General features: G+C 35.9%; 2 protein-coding genes across 9 annotated transcripts in view; one reads left to right on the top strand and one right to left on the bottom strand.

Annotated features, from left to right (window-relative positions):
• Window positions 1-3,713, bottom strand: part of EMB2369 (tRNA synthetase class I (I, L, M and V) family protein) — a 32,686-nt gene extending 28,973 nt beyond the window's left edge. For 4 of the 6 annotated variants that reach the window (XM_088722079.2, XM_088722082.2, XM_088722080.2 and 1 more), the window contains exons 1-3: window positions 3,330-3,713; window positions 771-915; window positions 637-693 (exon numbers count right to left, since the gene is read on the bottom strand). In XM_088722079.2, the coding sequence (XP_088578205.2) occupies window positions 637-693; window positions 771-915; window positions 3,330-3,652 (525 nt within the window). In that variant the 5' untranslated portion in view covers window positions 3,653-3,713. Of the gene's footprint in view, window positions 1-636; window positions 694-770; window positions 916-3,329 lie in introns of those variants that run through there. The other 2 variants (XM_088722078.2, XM_088722086.2) reach the window with 2 other exon arrangements.
• A 2,500-nt stretch (window positions 3,714-6,213) lies between these two features.
• LOC103696267 (protein DETOXIFICATION 16-like) lies at window positions 6,214-13,805 on the top strand. Of its 3 annotated transcripts, XR_016413244.1 has the most exons (10): window positions 6,214-6,642; window positions 7,938-8,482; window positions 9,678-9,764; window positions 10,823-10,879; window positions 10,957-11,195; window positions 11,940-12,058; window positions 12,155-12,241; window positions 12,564-12,976; window positions 13,083-13,208; window positions 13,301-13,805. XR_016413244.1 is itself a non-coding variant. In XM_089930792.1 (8 exons), exons 1-8 carry the CDS (start codon window positions 6,301-6,303, stop codon window positions 12,618-12,620), a joined length of 1,533 nt encoding a protein of 510 aa, XP_089786918.1. In that variant the 5' UTR covers window positions 6,214-6,300; the 3' UTR covers window positions 12,621-13,805. The 3 variants fall into 3 exon arrangements, 1 of the variants encoding a protein (XP_089786918.1); XR_016413243.1 differs by having other exon boundaries at window positions 12,564-13,208; XM_089930792.1 differs by having other exon boundaries at window positions 12,564-13,805.
• Window positions 13,806-14,452: the final 647 nt, after the last annotated feature.

Genomic DNA, 14,452 nt, shown 5'->3' with positions numbered 1-14,452 from the left:
TGATCTAACTAGAGTTATTATAGTAAATATTTCAATTTTTAATAGAATAATCTGATTAGGGTTATTTTTGGAATTGAAAATTGGGACATTAAGCCTCTTTTATACAATTTAAGGACATAAAAGGCTGTCTATTTATCAAAAAAATGATCTGAACTATTCCAACGTCTAAAATTTGGCCATATGAGTACTTGATTATTGAACTGATACATACCTCTTAGTTGGGCAAAGCAAGTTATGCATGGAGCACTTCCAAAACACTGGATAATCATTTAACCACAACAAAATGAAACTCAAGGTGCAAACATACAAGGTACTTGTCCTTGATATCAGTTTGCTAACAGTTCATTAAATGTCAAATACAAATGATCAAAATTCACTTAGAAGAGACATTTCCCACCCATTTTACACTTAGAGGTATTTCTTGACTAGTTATCTGACAAATAAAGCACTCATGTCTAAAATTTTATAGAATATTGGCAAAGAATTTCAGTGCCACTTGGTTGGCTATCTATTGTTTTGAAAGGAAAGTCATAACTAAAACCTTGCTTTTTCTAGGTTAAAGTGAGTATATGACAGGATTCATACTTGTGTAGTCCTTCTTAGGACAGAATGAAAGTAAATATTCTTTTTAAGTACCTGTGACCTGAAGCGTTCAATATTTCGCTTTGTTGTGATCTTCGGATGAGTCCCTGTCTGTGCATGAAGAATAAAATTAGTGAAGGGCAAGTAAACAGAATAAATTATTTGTCACAGAAAAATGGCTAGCAAACCTCGATAGCATATTGTTCAGCAGGAAGACCAAATGCATCCCATCCCATTGGATGTAAGACATTGAAACCTTGCATGCGCTTGTATCTTGATAGAATGTCAGTGGCAGTATAACCCAGGGGATGGCCCACATGTAATCCAGCTCCACTACACAAGATAACGTACAAACTCAATGTAAACAAAGATTCTATATGCAATAAAATCACCATTAAAATTATCAACATAGCAGAGTTTGAAAACTTAAGGACTTCAAGGACATATACTATATAATACAGACAAAGTGAAAATATAACAAAGCCATTGAAGGAGCACCATATATGTTGCCTGAAAGCTTTCACGCGGTCTCTGATTCCACCTAGCACAAAAGGCAAGAAAAAAGCCGAAAAAACCATTGTCTTGCTGATAATGAATGGAGACTTTCTTTATTTTTTAACATTTTTAGCTTAGAAAAATATTGAAAAAGAATTTTATTAACAAAGAAGGAAAATTTTGCATATATTTAGATGAGGAAGGCAACAGTCCTAAGAGTATTTAGGTTTCCAATTCAATTTGGAAAAAAAAAAATGTAGTCTAAAAACATCTAACAAACAAAAAAAAACTCTAAAAAAATTAATTTCAAAAAAAGCACAAGATGTAGCATTCTACCATCAAACTGCTGAACAACTACTTTCCAACATATTTTACCATTCTATTATCCTTTTCCTACTGAATATGGGGAAAAAACAAATAGGGAACATAATACCCATGCCATACTTACACTAAAAATGGGCCTGCAATCCCAAACACTGAAAATTCTCAATCTTGTAACAGTCATACCATGCTAAAATTTGATAACATTTTCTTCCAAATTACAATGCATTAAGATATGAAGAAAAGGGGGTATGCCGTCTTCTTTTCTCCTTTATAAGGAATCAATATATCTCTAACGGTTTAGAGAATCCAAATCTCATCACTAGGGCACCATCTTGTTTTACGTCCTAATTTACCTTAAGCAACTCTTTTGAAAAGACTAGGCTACAGCATTTGACAGCAAATTTCTCCATCATTTCATCTTTAGCAGATTTTACTTTCCTTAACAGAACAAAAAGACAAACAAGCTCAAGAAACTCAAAGCCACTACCCACTCAAGAACCTCCAAAGGGATAGCACTCCTATCATCCTGTGTGGATCTTAGTTTTACCTTCAGTTTTCTAAGCTTCTAAAACCAAGAAAGAAGCAGAAACCTTTCTGACCTGTCCTTGTTGTCTGTGCTCTTCTTCACATTCAAGATAACCCAGTGTAAAGAGAAGTGCCTGAGCTTCTAATATCTTACCAAAGAGCTTTACGTGATACCAGCACAACTCAATTGAAAGTTTGAAACCCTACTTACCTCTATACTCCAACCCCCCCCCCCACCCCGAGAAATTTTGATGAAGGAAGCCTGCATTCAAAATCCTTATTACAGGTGCCCTTTGCTTCCAATGTACTTGAAATTTTGTAATCAAATCTCACTCTCCTCCCCCGTCCCCCTTAACAGCGTAACATGTCCTTGAATTTATTTAAAATAAATATAACAAAAAAGGTGCCAAAAAAATGTTACTCAGCATGGCAGCTGACAGGGATAGAAACAGCTTTTCCTTCAATATTACCTTCTGGGACTATAATTTTGGCATTTAATCTTAGAGATTTGTTTTATTTGCTGGTACATAATGTTCTTTGTGATTGATTCACCTAGTTTCATAAATCATTTTTAATTTTTCTTTCTGCATACAATAAAAATGATTTGCATGTCAAGTTGCGTTTGGATTTAGTAAAAATAAGAACATGGATTGGTCAAGATATGGTCTTCTTGGAGTCCAAATTCGGACAAAACTGAAACAGAAAAATTTGAAAATTAAATTTGTCTTCTTTTTTTTTTCAGGATGGATTCCAACAAGCACATCTGTTCAGGTTAAATTCACTTATAATTATTGAGTATAGATAAACTGTCTTCGTGCAAAGCATAAAGACATCAGGCTATATCCTTTCTCTTTATTATTCTTCTCCTGTGGATATGATGTCTGTAAAATAATTAATTACTAACCAATTTATGAACCAAATCTTTCAATGAAGCCTTCATCTTTTTGACAAAACAGCTATCAAACATTTAACACCTAGTCTTTGTTATAGCATTTACTACATATTCTTGGCAATGCACAATCCCAACCATTATACTCGGCTCATGAATTTTTTTTCTTCAAAAAAAAAAAAAATCAAAACAAGCTCATCAAAAATAAAACAAAATATAGAATCTAACTAGGTATAAATAGGAAGCAAGAACCTTTGTTTCTTCAAAAAAGAAACCATCTTTCTTGTTTCGACCGCAAATAGGAAAGAAGAACGCTATCTTTTTCAAAAAAAAAAAGTTTTTCTTGTTCCTCTCGACTCAAAGGTCACTAATATCAACCCAAGATCAAATCTTTTCACAAGATACCCTGTAGGCTCTCATAATTCCCATCAAAGCTAATAAAATCAACTCAAGATCAAATCTTTTCGCAAGGTAACAAATTGTCTCTCAACGTTACCATGACCGAAGACGTTACCTGGGGTAGGGAAACATGTCAAGGATGTAGCACTTGGGCTTGGAGGTGTCGACCTCGTCGGGAGTCCGGAACGTGCAGTTCTCCTCCCAGTACCGCTGCCACCGCGGCTCTATCTCATCGAATGGGTACGACCTCCGCTGCTTCTGCGCCGGCGGCCGCGGATTGTTGCCATTGCCGCCACCGCCGGCGGCGCAGCACCGGGCTCTAACCGGCCGGCGGTTGGTACGGGGGAGGACCACGAATGGAAGGGGAAATCGGAGAGTGGAAGCGAAGGGGAGCGCTTGGATTCGCAGCGGAGCCTGCGTTTGCATCGGAGCTTGCATTCTTGGCTCAAGAAAACGGAGGGAGGAGAGAGAGAGGGAATTGTGGTGGGGTGGTAGTGAGGTTTGCATCGGATAAACGAGCCCTGGCGGAAATAAATCGCGTGCGCTGCGCGTGCTAAAATTTACCGTAATATTACCGCGGTTTGTAAAGCAAGGATTTTAAAAATATATAGATCCTTCTAAATTTCCGATTTTACCCGCACACGCGCACACCCACATATAAACAGCTACTTAGATTTGTATTTTACACAAAAGCCATCCACGTACTTTTTTTTTTTACAGACATTCCTGGCGTTAGTTATCAGTCCAATTCGGGATTACATTCATAATTCATTTAACTGACATAGATTTCATTTATTTTTTTAAAAAATAAAAATAAAAAAGGTCAACTTAACATGTTAATTGTCCGCAAAATATGGAAACAAAGCCCATTTTGTTCTTCCAAGGGAGAATTGATGTAACACGATATTATTGCTGATCACAGTCGGGCCCTCAGCCCAAGCTCTATTTACTTTTAATCAGGCTTTTGGCCAGACCTATTTAAAATTAGACATTTTTTGAGTCCAAGCCCGGCTCATAATGAGCTCTACACGGGATACAGCTAGCCCATATCATGGTCAGCTAAACCATGCCAGACATTGTAGAAGCCTACGGATTTGTAAACAAGTACTACAGCAAATTCTTAGGTAGATTCAATAGATTTTCTTGTAAATTTTTTTATTTCGAATATTATCAAATTTAGCCAAGTTTTCATATTTTTAGTATAATAATTCTAGCATGTTTTCTTACTATCAAGTCTTTTTTGAGTATGATTCTATATTGGATTAATTCTCAAGTTAGAATTTGATGCATATATATATATATATATATATATATATATATATATATATATATATATATATATATATATATATATTATATGCGCTAGTGTTTTAAATTATTAACAAGATTTTTTTTTGGAGAATTTTCTTCACCAAGCGAATAATTCTTCAATCCAGTTTATATCTATATTGATTTTCAAAGTGTAACCTTATTGATCAAATTGTTTATTTTGTTTTCCCTGCCGCATTGTAAATAATAAAATGTTGTATTCTTGACCTTTACATTATTTCGCTAGCTTCTTTTTTTTTTTGACAAAGCTAGTAAAATTTCCACCTCACGTTGTATACCGTCATTATTTTCGTCACAACTATCAGTATTTTTATCATAGCCAGTCACAAGGAAAGCTATCATGCTCCATTTCTATTGTACCATCCTTCTAAACTGAGAAATAATGTGTGACAGTGTGTGTGTAGAGGTGTGCGTGCGTGAGAGAGAGAGATATGGATATTACTCCTCTAAAAAAATATATTTAGCCCTTTTAAATTTAAAATCAATAGTAAAATATTTAAATTAAATATGTATATTATTAATAATAGAATATATTGCTAATAATATTTATAAATAAAATATTGCATGTTTTGATAGTCTCTAAAATACATCTTAAGTGGATGGAAAAAATGAATGATTAAAATAATATGAGACAATGTGTTGTTATAATTTAATTATTAATATATATATATATATATATGTAGGTCATGATCAATAAAATATATACATATCAGCATACGTAGATCATGATCAATGAAATAAATTCTCAATTTAAATATTTTATTATATATTTTGGCTCGTTAGCACAATGATAATTGTTTATTTTTGTGTCCACATAATGCGTGGGTTAAAGCTTACCAAAATATGCAATATTTGATTTCTACATATTTTTAATCGCACAAATTATGGCCAATAGTATAAAGCCTTGATTTAAATATTTTATTATTAATTTTAGAATTGAGAAAAATAGATATTCTCTCATTTAAAAAGAAATATAATCTCTTTCTCTAGATTTTATTTAGAAGTTTGGAAAAAAATGACAAAAACTTTATTAAACAAATCATTGGTTATGTCTTATTCTTCCCTTTTTGTTAAAAAGTTATCAAAATTAGCACTATATCCTCCCTAATGCAAATCTTATCCTCATTTCTGTCACGTTCAACATAGATTATTGGGTTTCAAAAATTAGACAAGTGGATTAATAAAAAACCGGTAAATGAACCAACAACATGAAAATAGTTTTTGTTTTTTTTTTGTGTTGGAGGTGGTTTGAGACAATCAGATTTCATACGATAATAAATTTTATAATCGTATAGATGAGGCTAAAATTCAGTTTACTATAATAATTTTTAGTAACTTAATCAACCAAACTGGTTACCACGACGAGAATGAAAAGATGGTAACTAAAAACTCAGATTAAAGTATAGATAAGATTAGAATTTTGTTTACCATAATAATTCTTAGTAACCTTATCGAGCAAATCGGCTGGCAACCACGATAACAAAAAACGATGGCAACAAAAAATCATGCAGGGTCTCGCTTAACTAGATTTTTGCTCTATCAAATTAGATTCGTTTGCGACCGTACAATCGGGCTTCCACTCGGTTGTACTGTTGCTACACAATATTATATATATATATATATATATATATATATATATATATATATATATATATATATAGGCGGATGTTGGCGGCTATGCTGAGCCAAACGGCAGCAAAATCTCTTGTCGTGCTGTTCCGGAAGCTCCGTTGACCGTCGTAATAGACAGCGGAGAAATGGGAGGAAAAGAAGGGGCAGGAGGTCCATCTCTCGACTCCTCCCCGTTGCTTCCAACCTTAATCCCCGAGAGAGGAGGATCTGGCTCCAGTGGAGCAGTAGGAGGAGGAGGAGAGAAGGATCTCTTCTGCTCACTCTGCACTCGGAGCGACGACGCCAGCGGGATCCTCGCCGAGGTGAGGAGGCAGCTGTGGCTGGCGGGGCCTCTGATCGCGGTGAGCCTTCTCCACTACTCCATCCAGGTGATCTCGGTCATGTTCGTAGGCCACCTTGGAGAGCTCCCCCTCTCCGGCGCATCCATGGCCACCTCCTTCGCCAACGTCACTGGCTTCAGTGTTCTGGTATGTGGATTCCTCGCTTCCTTCTCATTTTCCGCCTTGGATGACGATTAGAATGCTGAGACTCCATCAGCTACTAGAATTTGAGATATTTTGTCTCTGTTGGGTGCTTGGATTCGTTTTTTACAATTTCTGGTAGTCCCACGATGCCTCTTATGGCTTGCTGCTTCTTTGCTACTTGCTAGCATAAAAATGAGATCCTTTCCCCCCCTTATTTTATGGTTGAGATTAGGTAGTGTAAAAATTTGGAATTTTGCTTGTGAGTTGAGAAAAAAACATGAAGGAGAATCGATTAAGTATATAAAATATACGCTTTTGATGCAGTTTGTGGGGCAAAAGAAAGAAAGAAAGAAAGAAAGAAAGAAAGAAATAATTATTTGCATCTCTATACTCTGAAAAAATTCTGATTATCTATATTACATGTTTGCGGCTGATCATCCATCAAGGAGTTGGCCCCTGCCTTATATAACCAGTGCTCAATTATTCTTCTCTGTAGCTACATAATTAGCTTGATTAGTCTAAACACACAATAACTGGGCTTTATGAAGAAGAATACTGATTGTGTTTCAGAAGGAAAAGAACAAATTATCTCCTTGATCCAAAACACAAAGTGACCAAGCTGGAAGGGATAAAACTTTTAGGGTCAGGGAGAAATGCAAATACCTCAAAATATAAATAGGGACAAAGGAAATTAAGTTATTGCATTTAATAGCAACTGTCTAACCGAGAAATTTGGCCCTCTACCTGCCGATTGGCCTTCGACGTTTCATTTTCTCTCCTTCTCCTGTCCAAAGATTGTCTGGCTGGGCTCTTAATACCGGTTCAAAGGGCTGGCTTCAGGTTGAGAGCCAATCCTAAAAAATTTCCAAATACTGATGAAGCATACCCTAATCCTCAAAAGTGAGACCATGTAGATGGCATGATTTCCATCAGCTAAAGATGATTCAAGTCCAATTGTTCATGCCTTTCTGAACTGCAGTGAATTGTTGAATACAAGGGTCTTTGGCTCGATCAAACTCAAACAAATTGCTATATTATGCAGTAACCGGAAACTGTAAGTAATAATACAATATCTGGTAAACTAGCTGCCAGTTTCAAAACTTAATTGCTAACCTTTCTTTTTCAACTTGTTTTAGCCATTCTTGTGAAGCTTGTTTCCTTCTGCTCATTAAAGTTTAAAAATTCTTTTGGGTAATTGTTCGCAATTCAATATCATATGTAATTCTTTCCTTATTAGCAATATATTTTAAACTGGTACAGTTAATAAAGTTTTCTTCCTTCTTTTCACTCATAACTAGTTGGGAATGGCAAGTGCATTGGATCCCCTATGTGGGCAGGGATATGGTGCAAAACAATATCATATGCTTGGTATACATATGCAAAGGGCTATGCTTGTTCTTCTCCTTGCAAGTATTCCTCTGGCTTTTATCCTGGCCTACACCAGCCAAATTCTCATGGCTGTTGGTCAAAATCCAGAGATTTCAATGGAAGCAGGACTATATGCTTGTTGGTTGATTCCTGGCCTTTTTGCCTATGGTTTGCTTCAATGTCATGTCAGGTTTCTGCAAACCCAAAACATTGTGTTTCCAATGTTGTTAACATCCGGAATAACTGTATTGTTCCACATTATTGTGTGCTGGATTCTAGTGTACAAGTCTGACCTTGGCAACAAGGGTGCTGCTATGGCGACCACCATATCATATTGGATCAATGTGTTTCTGTTAGCAACTTATGTCAAGTTTTCTCAAGCTTGCAAGGAGACTTGGACAGGTCTATCAGTGGAGGCATTACATGATGTCCTCAACTTCCTAAGACTTGCTGTTCCTTCGGCATTTATGACTTGGTAAGTCCCCTTTATAGTAGCTATTGTGTAAGTTTCTATTGCAAACTGTGACACTGATTCTTGGTAGTGTAGGTCTCATAGGAACTGGTGCAGTGAACTAGATTGAGTCACATGTAGGGGGATTTCGAATAATGGAAATGAATAAAAGCATGTTCAGAGGCACATAAATAATAGACATGCAGAAGTCTCATGTTTCCCTTTTTCCATTCCAGTGAAACATGCTTAGCTTGCAGAGATCTCAAACAGTTAACCACATAACCTGTGAATACACATGGATATTGGGCTTTCCTTACTGTGAGCTGTAGACTTCAATGTTCAAGCATGTTAAATTATAACTTTGTATAATTATAGAATTTGTGATGTTTGATTCTTAAACAAATGTTATGCAACTATCTTTACTTTATGGTTGAGCATCTAAAATGCGCATAGTAAGATAATAAAATATGCCTTATTATCCTATACTTTTGATACTGAATGTGACTACATCTGTCTCTATGCTCTGTTGCCGATTCTTCCCTGTGCACCTTGTGGTTTACACCTGCAGGTGCAGGCTCCATCATTTTTGTCCCTTTGAAACTACTGCCTGTGCTTGAGTCTAGTAAATTATGAATGAAATGTGAGTTTCATATGATAAATTATATAATTTATTACCCTTCTATATGTAAGTATGATACTAGAACATGCATATGATAATATGGACTGAACTATCAATGCCCTTTTTTTACCCTTTTTTGAAAGCAAAGAGGGGAGACCCATCTTTATTATAATTAACCAAGTCCAAATTCCCGTGGATTCACTGCCAAAGACTCAAACCTGGAACCGTTGGTTTTTAAGCAAAGTTGTGTGTCTATTGGGGTAAGCCTCAGTTTACTGTACAATCAATATTTTAACAATGAAATGTGCAAGATAGGGACATGTTTTGAATTCTCTGATAATTGACAATGGCACCTGGTATTGCTCTGCCTCTTTTAGTGACAGATTTAAAATTTTTCCTCTACCATATTGATTTCTTTGATGTTGTTGACTTGGCTGCCTAGAGTCCACATTGCTTAGTGGGGTTGTTTTGAAATTTAACCTTGCTTATTAAACTATTTTCAGTTTAACTTGATTAAGTTGTGGAAACATCTTGTTCCTAATTATGCTGTAACAAACTACCCGACATCTAAAAATTGATTACTTCTCTGTATTAATACAGTTTGGAGTATTGGTCATTCGAGATGGTGGTTCTCTTGGCTGGCCTACTTCCCAATCCAAAGCTAGAGACTTCAGTACTTTCAATCAGGTTAGCAATTAAAATTTCCATTTTTCCAATAGTTTGTAATGAGGTTGTCAAGCTGGCGGAGCAGTAGCCACATGCCACAACCCCTCATGTCTCCAGATATGGTTTGTATACGTAGATTGACTATTTAACATCTTACCCTAGAACAATTCTGGGAAGAGAAAATACATATAGACTTTTCTTTTTATTTTATATAAGAAAACGTTACATGTTTATGAGAAAGACTTGTTTAAGCAAATATACAACATTGTTAAGTTTCCTTGCTCATATTGATTTGACAGAAAATGGATACAAATAGGTAGATAGTGCATAACATTTATATATCATGCAGACATGGTAAACATAGTGCCTCGACCATGTATCTAGATTTCTAAAAGTTGTATGAAAGCTCAGATGACTTACAATCTAACCAATTTAAGTTAAAAATGTCTAGATGTCTGAATCCATTAGCTGTCAGTATAGTTTAATCTGTTTACGGCAAGACTTTCTAACCATGCTTGTCAGAGAGGCCCCCATTCCAATATAGTTGCAGTAATATTGGTACCCTGTTTTGAAGGAAGTCGATGGCAGGCATGTTGGCATGCTTGGGTATAGTTTTAGTGCTGTGTGCTGTTTATTGGTGTTTTCTTTTGTTTTGTATCCATGCATGAATTTTATGTGGTATATTTGTACATGCTATGACTAGGTCTTTTGTCTTGCGTTTAGGTGTAAATCTTGTAGCAAGTGATATCTGCTTCATTTTCCAGTTGAAGTTTAGATTCAATACAGAACTTGCTCCCCATTTTTCAGTTTTAGGATTTGTCAGCTTACTTCTTTAATGTGGATCCATTAACCTATCTGACAATTACAGAATCCTTTATTCTCCCTTCTTTTGTGTCCAGCTTTTTAACATTTCCAACTTATATTGGGACTTTCAGTCAAATTTTAAACATCCCTTTCTTCTCAGGCAGTCCTCTATCATGCTCACCCCTTAAAGTTATCTATCTATCAGTGTGCTTTTAAAATAGTTTGCCATTTTAGTATGAAGGTGTTGCCAGATAACTCTTAACTTATTTTGCCAGCCTCAACACTATGTGGATTGTTTATATGATTCCAACTGGTCTCAGCAGTGCAGTGAGGTTAGTTGAGTTAACTGTTTTTGTAATTTGTCAATGCAACTTGGCTTTTAATTGATATTTATGTACCTTTTTTGCAGTATAAGAGTTTCAAATGAATTGGGTGCTGGAAACCCACAAGCTGCATGCTTATCAGTGTATGCTGCACTTATCATGGCTATCACAGAGGGTTTGATGGTAGCTTTGATCACCATTCTAGTACGCCATGTCTGGGGCTACTTATATAGCAATGAAGAAGAAGTAGCAAAATATATATCAATAATGATGCCAATTCTTGCAACCTCTGACTTTATGGATGGAATACAATGCACACTATCAGGTTTGAACAACAAATTATATCCAGTTTCTCCAGTTAAGGTTTCTCAATTTACTGATATAAGAATAAGTCTCCAAACCATGCTTTAAAATTTTTCTGATTCGATCTATAACTTGGCCAAGTGAACCTTTTGGACCCTTAATTGTTCTAACAATTTGCAGTGCCCAACAGACCAACCATCCATGATTACCTAATAGGACAGTCTGATGTGGCATGATGGGGTTTAACTTGGACTAGACTCAGTCAAAGATTTTATATGATCCATAAGTGGGTTCACAAAATTGTATTATTCTTTTTTTGAATTTACTTAATTGCATATGTACCACAAAATTGATCTGCTAAAAAATTAACATATTACTCAGTCATAGTCTCGTTCCTTTGATTTGGCTTGTTAGGGTTTTGACTTGGATACAATCTCAAGCTTGACTTGCCGACAAAGTCATATGATTATTAAGTTGAATTTATTCATCATATCTATCTTTTATTTTAAATCATGCAACATAATCAGCTCAGACGGATGCTACATTATTCTTGTTTTTGTCGGTCCTTTTTCAATTACCAACACTGTTCTAAATTGTTTTTCATATTCTTTATAATAGAGGTTGTATCTGCTTTTTTCCCCTTTAAGTAAAAGAAGAGCCTCATTTAGTCTATGTAGTTTTCATATATCTTTTGAAAAATTATTTTATCAAACTGCACACCATGATTTTTTTGGGTGTCTGTGCATACTGAACCTTGAAACTTTAGGTGCTGCTAGAGGATGTGGCATGCAGAAGATATGTTCTTTAGTCAATCTTGGAGCTTATTATGTTGTCGGTATTCCTTCTGCTATCCTATTTGCTTTTGTCTTGCATGTTGGTGGCCAGGTGGGTCTTATCTATAACTGTATATTATTTGAACTCTCTCTTTGATGCGAGACTTCTTCTAGACTTGATTTTCTAATTGTAGAATTGTTGCACCAGGGACTTTGGATGGGAATCATATGTGCGCTGATTGTACAAGTTTCGATTCTTGTTGTCATGATGCTTTGTATCAATTGGAATCAAGAAGTAAGTGATTTACATGTGACTTGCCAGATGTATACATAAATATGTCTTGGTATCCCTTTTAGTATTTGCAGAGGATCTGGTTTTTCTGTGACTGGATGCCTTTGAAGAACTCACAACACACACACACACACACACACACTGTTTGAGAGAGTATGATTCTTTCCTGCAACTGTGTTCCTCATATTTGTAGTGAATTCACTGTTTTCTGTGCAGCAATGTGAGTGCATGTACTTTGACTTGCATAATTCTTTAAGATTTTTCTTCTCAAATTTGTAGAGAATTCATGGTTTTCTTGCCCCCCATTGTATGCTTTCTTCTGCAGGCAAGGAAGGCCAAGGACAGAGCTCACAACTTTGCTATTGCTGCAGAAGCTATATGATGATACTTGACAGTCTGGTCTCTTAGCATTCCTTTCAATTAATCTCTCATGGATGCAGAGGTGATTTTTGAAGATTCATTTTGGAAATATCGAGACTTGAAGATATGAAACATATGCCTTTTCTCTACCTATCTCCTATACGACCTTTCTTTAATTCAAGGGAAAAGCCGGTGCTTCATGTGATGGTTCCGCACATGCTGCAAGTACTAGAACTGAGAATTTTGATAACAGCTCCAAGTTATAGCTGCAGTCTGAAAGTGTGCATAAGGTCCTTTCATTCTGAGCCTTGACAACTATAGACTGAATCCACGAATAGTTGCATCTCTTGGCACTACTGGAGGGAGTCATGGGCGCAGGTGCAAGTAAAGAAAAATTAGAATTACAATTCTGTAAAGAAAGATTTCAGTTATTTAATTTGCTATTTTATGAACTGGAAATAAATGCTTGCAAAACTTGTTGAAGTTTCTCTCAAAGTCGGTAGCTTTGACGCGATGGGGATGCATTTCTTGAGGCACTGCTATTATTATCTCCTTCTCAGTGGCATCAAATTTTGGCATCCGATATCATCGCCACTGAACATCATGGCAGGTTCTTATTTTTGCTTTCCTTTGTTTTTATAAAGCACATTTGCTGTTGCATTACCAATGCAAAATGCAAAACAATTAGCTAATTTTTGACAGGTCATATGAAACTCACTTGTATTGGCCACTAAAAGGAGTAAATTGGAGCGTGCCTCGGGAGTCAGGACTACTAACTTTTGGCCTGCAAAAGCCATGGCAAGGATAAAATACCACAAAATGGTATTCATCAACCATACAAAAAGGCTCTGTAGATGAACACAAAGGCTCTGTGCATGAACATGAAGAACGTTAGATTTGATTTAAGCAGTGAGAGCTTACCAAAGAGGATTGAATTGTATTTTGAGGGAGAGCAATTTTAACCATCTGAACGCTTCTCATAAAACTTATTTGCAAGTGTTCTAAGCTCTAATCTATTGATTTTTAGAGTGAGTACCTCAGGAGAAAACACATCAGGATTTAGCGGGATTGTGTTTTTCTTTTTTCCATAAATAGTAGGATCTGGAGATAAGGGTCACTTTATTTTGGACCTGTTAATATTCACTTGTGAGATATGGATACTCTTGGTGACATTAATACTCACAGAGGTTATCTTATAGGATCTCCACTTGTCTCTTCCTTCTTCTCTATTTTGTAGGCTGATTCTTATGGATGTATTTATACATGTTATGTGTAGCATATCTATCTTACTAATAAAAAAAAGGTACAAATAGATGCCAGAATCATATAAAAGATATGATCAGCTGATTACAAACGACATTTCTAAATGTTTCATGCAGAGAGAGTTTCTCAGCGTGGGTCAGCTACGTATAAAACTTGCGAGCGTACCAAAAAAATTCTGAGCTTATGGCTAATAATGGCAGTGGCGAAAGCAAGCCCTTGCATCAAAATTTAGGATTATGATGGCATGGAAAAACAAAGTAATAAAGATTTATACGTATACAAGGTTTGCAAAAGATGTTAAATAGAAATAGATTTGCAATACCGATCAAGTGGCAAGTGGGTTCCCATTTATAGGTAATGCTGACTTACCAAAAAAGAGAAATATACAAATAAGAAGAGAATTTATGGGTGTTATTTTCTTGAGAAATGTACCAAATGAAAAGAACTCCTCTCAGCCAACGAGGGCTCGTTTGGTTCGCAGGAAAACGAGGGGGGAAAGTGTGGTCAACGGGAAAGTAATGAAATGCCTCTTGTTTGGTTGGAGTTTTCAAAGGAGAGAGATGGGAAAGTGGTATTCCCATAGGAATATGA

This window comes from Phoenix dactylifera, chromosome 5, assembly GCF_051530095.1.
Source record: "Phoenix dactylifera cultivar Ajwa chromosome 5, Ajwa_hap1_PhDact_Kaust_v1.1, whole genome shotgun sequence".
NCBI classification, from domain to species: Eukaryota; Viridiplantae; Streptophyta; class Magnoliopsida; order Arecales; family Arecaceae; genus Phoenix; species Phoenix dactylifera.
Note: the sequence above shows the minus strand (reverse complement) of the source record. Positions and strands in the feature narration are given on the sequence as shown.

Coding starts and splice junctions, on each gene's coding strand:
- LOC103696267 (XM_089930792.1), top strand. CDS start 6,301: ATGGGAGGAAAAGAAGGGGCAGGAGGTCCATCTCTCGACTCCTCCCCG. Junction 6,643..7,937: donor TCACTGGCTTCAGTGTTCTG/GTATGTGGATTC, acceptor ACTCATAACTAG/TTGGGAATGGCAAGTGCATT. Junction 10,880..10,956: donor GGTCTCAGCAGTGCAGTGAG/GTTAGTTGAGTT, acceptor CCTTTTTTGCAG/TATAAGAGTTTCAAATGAAT.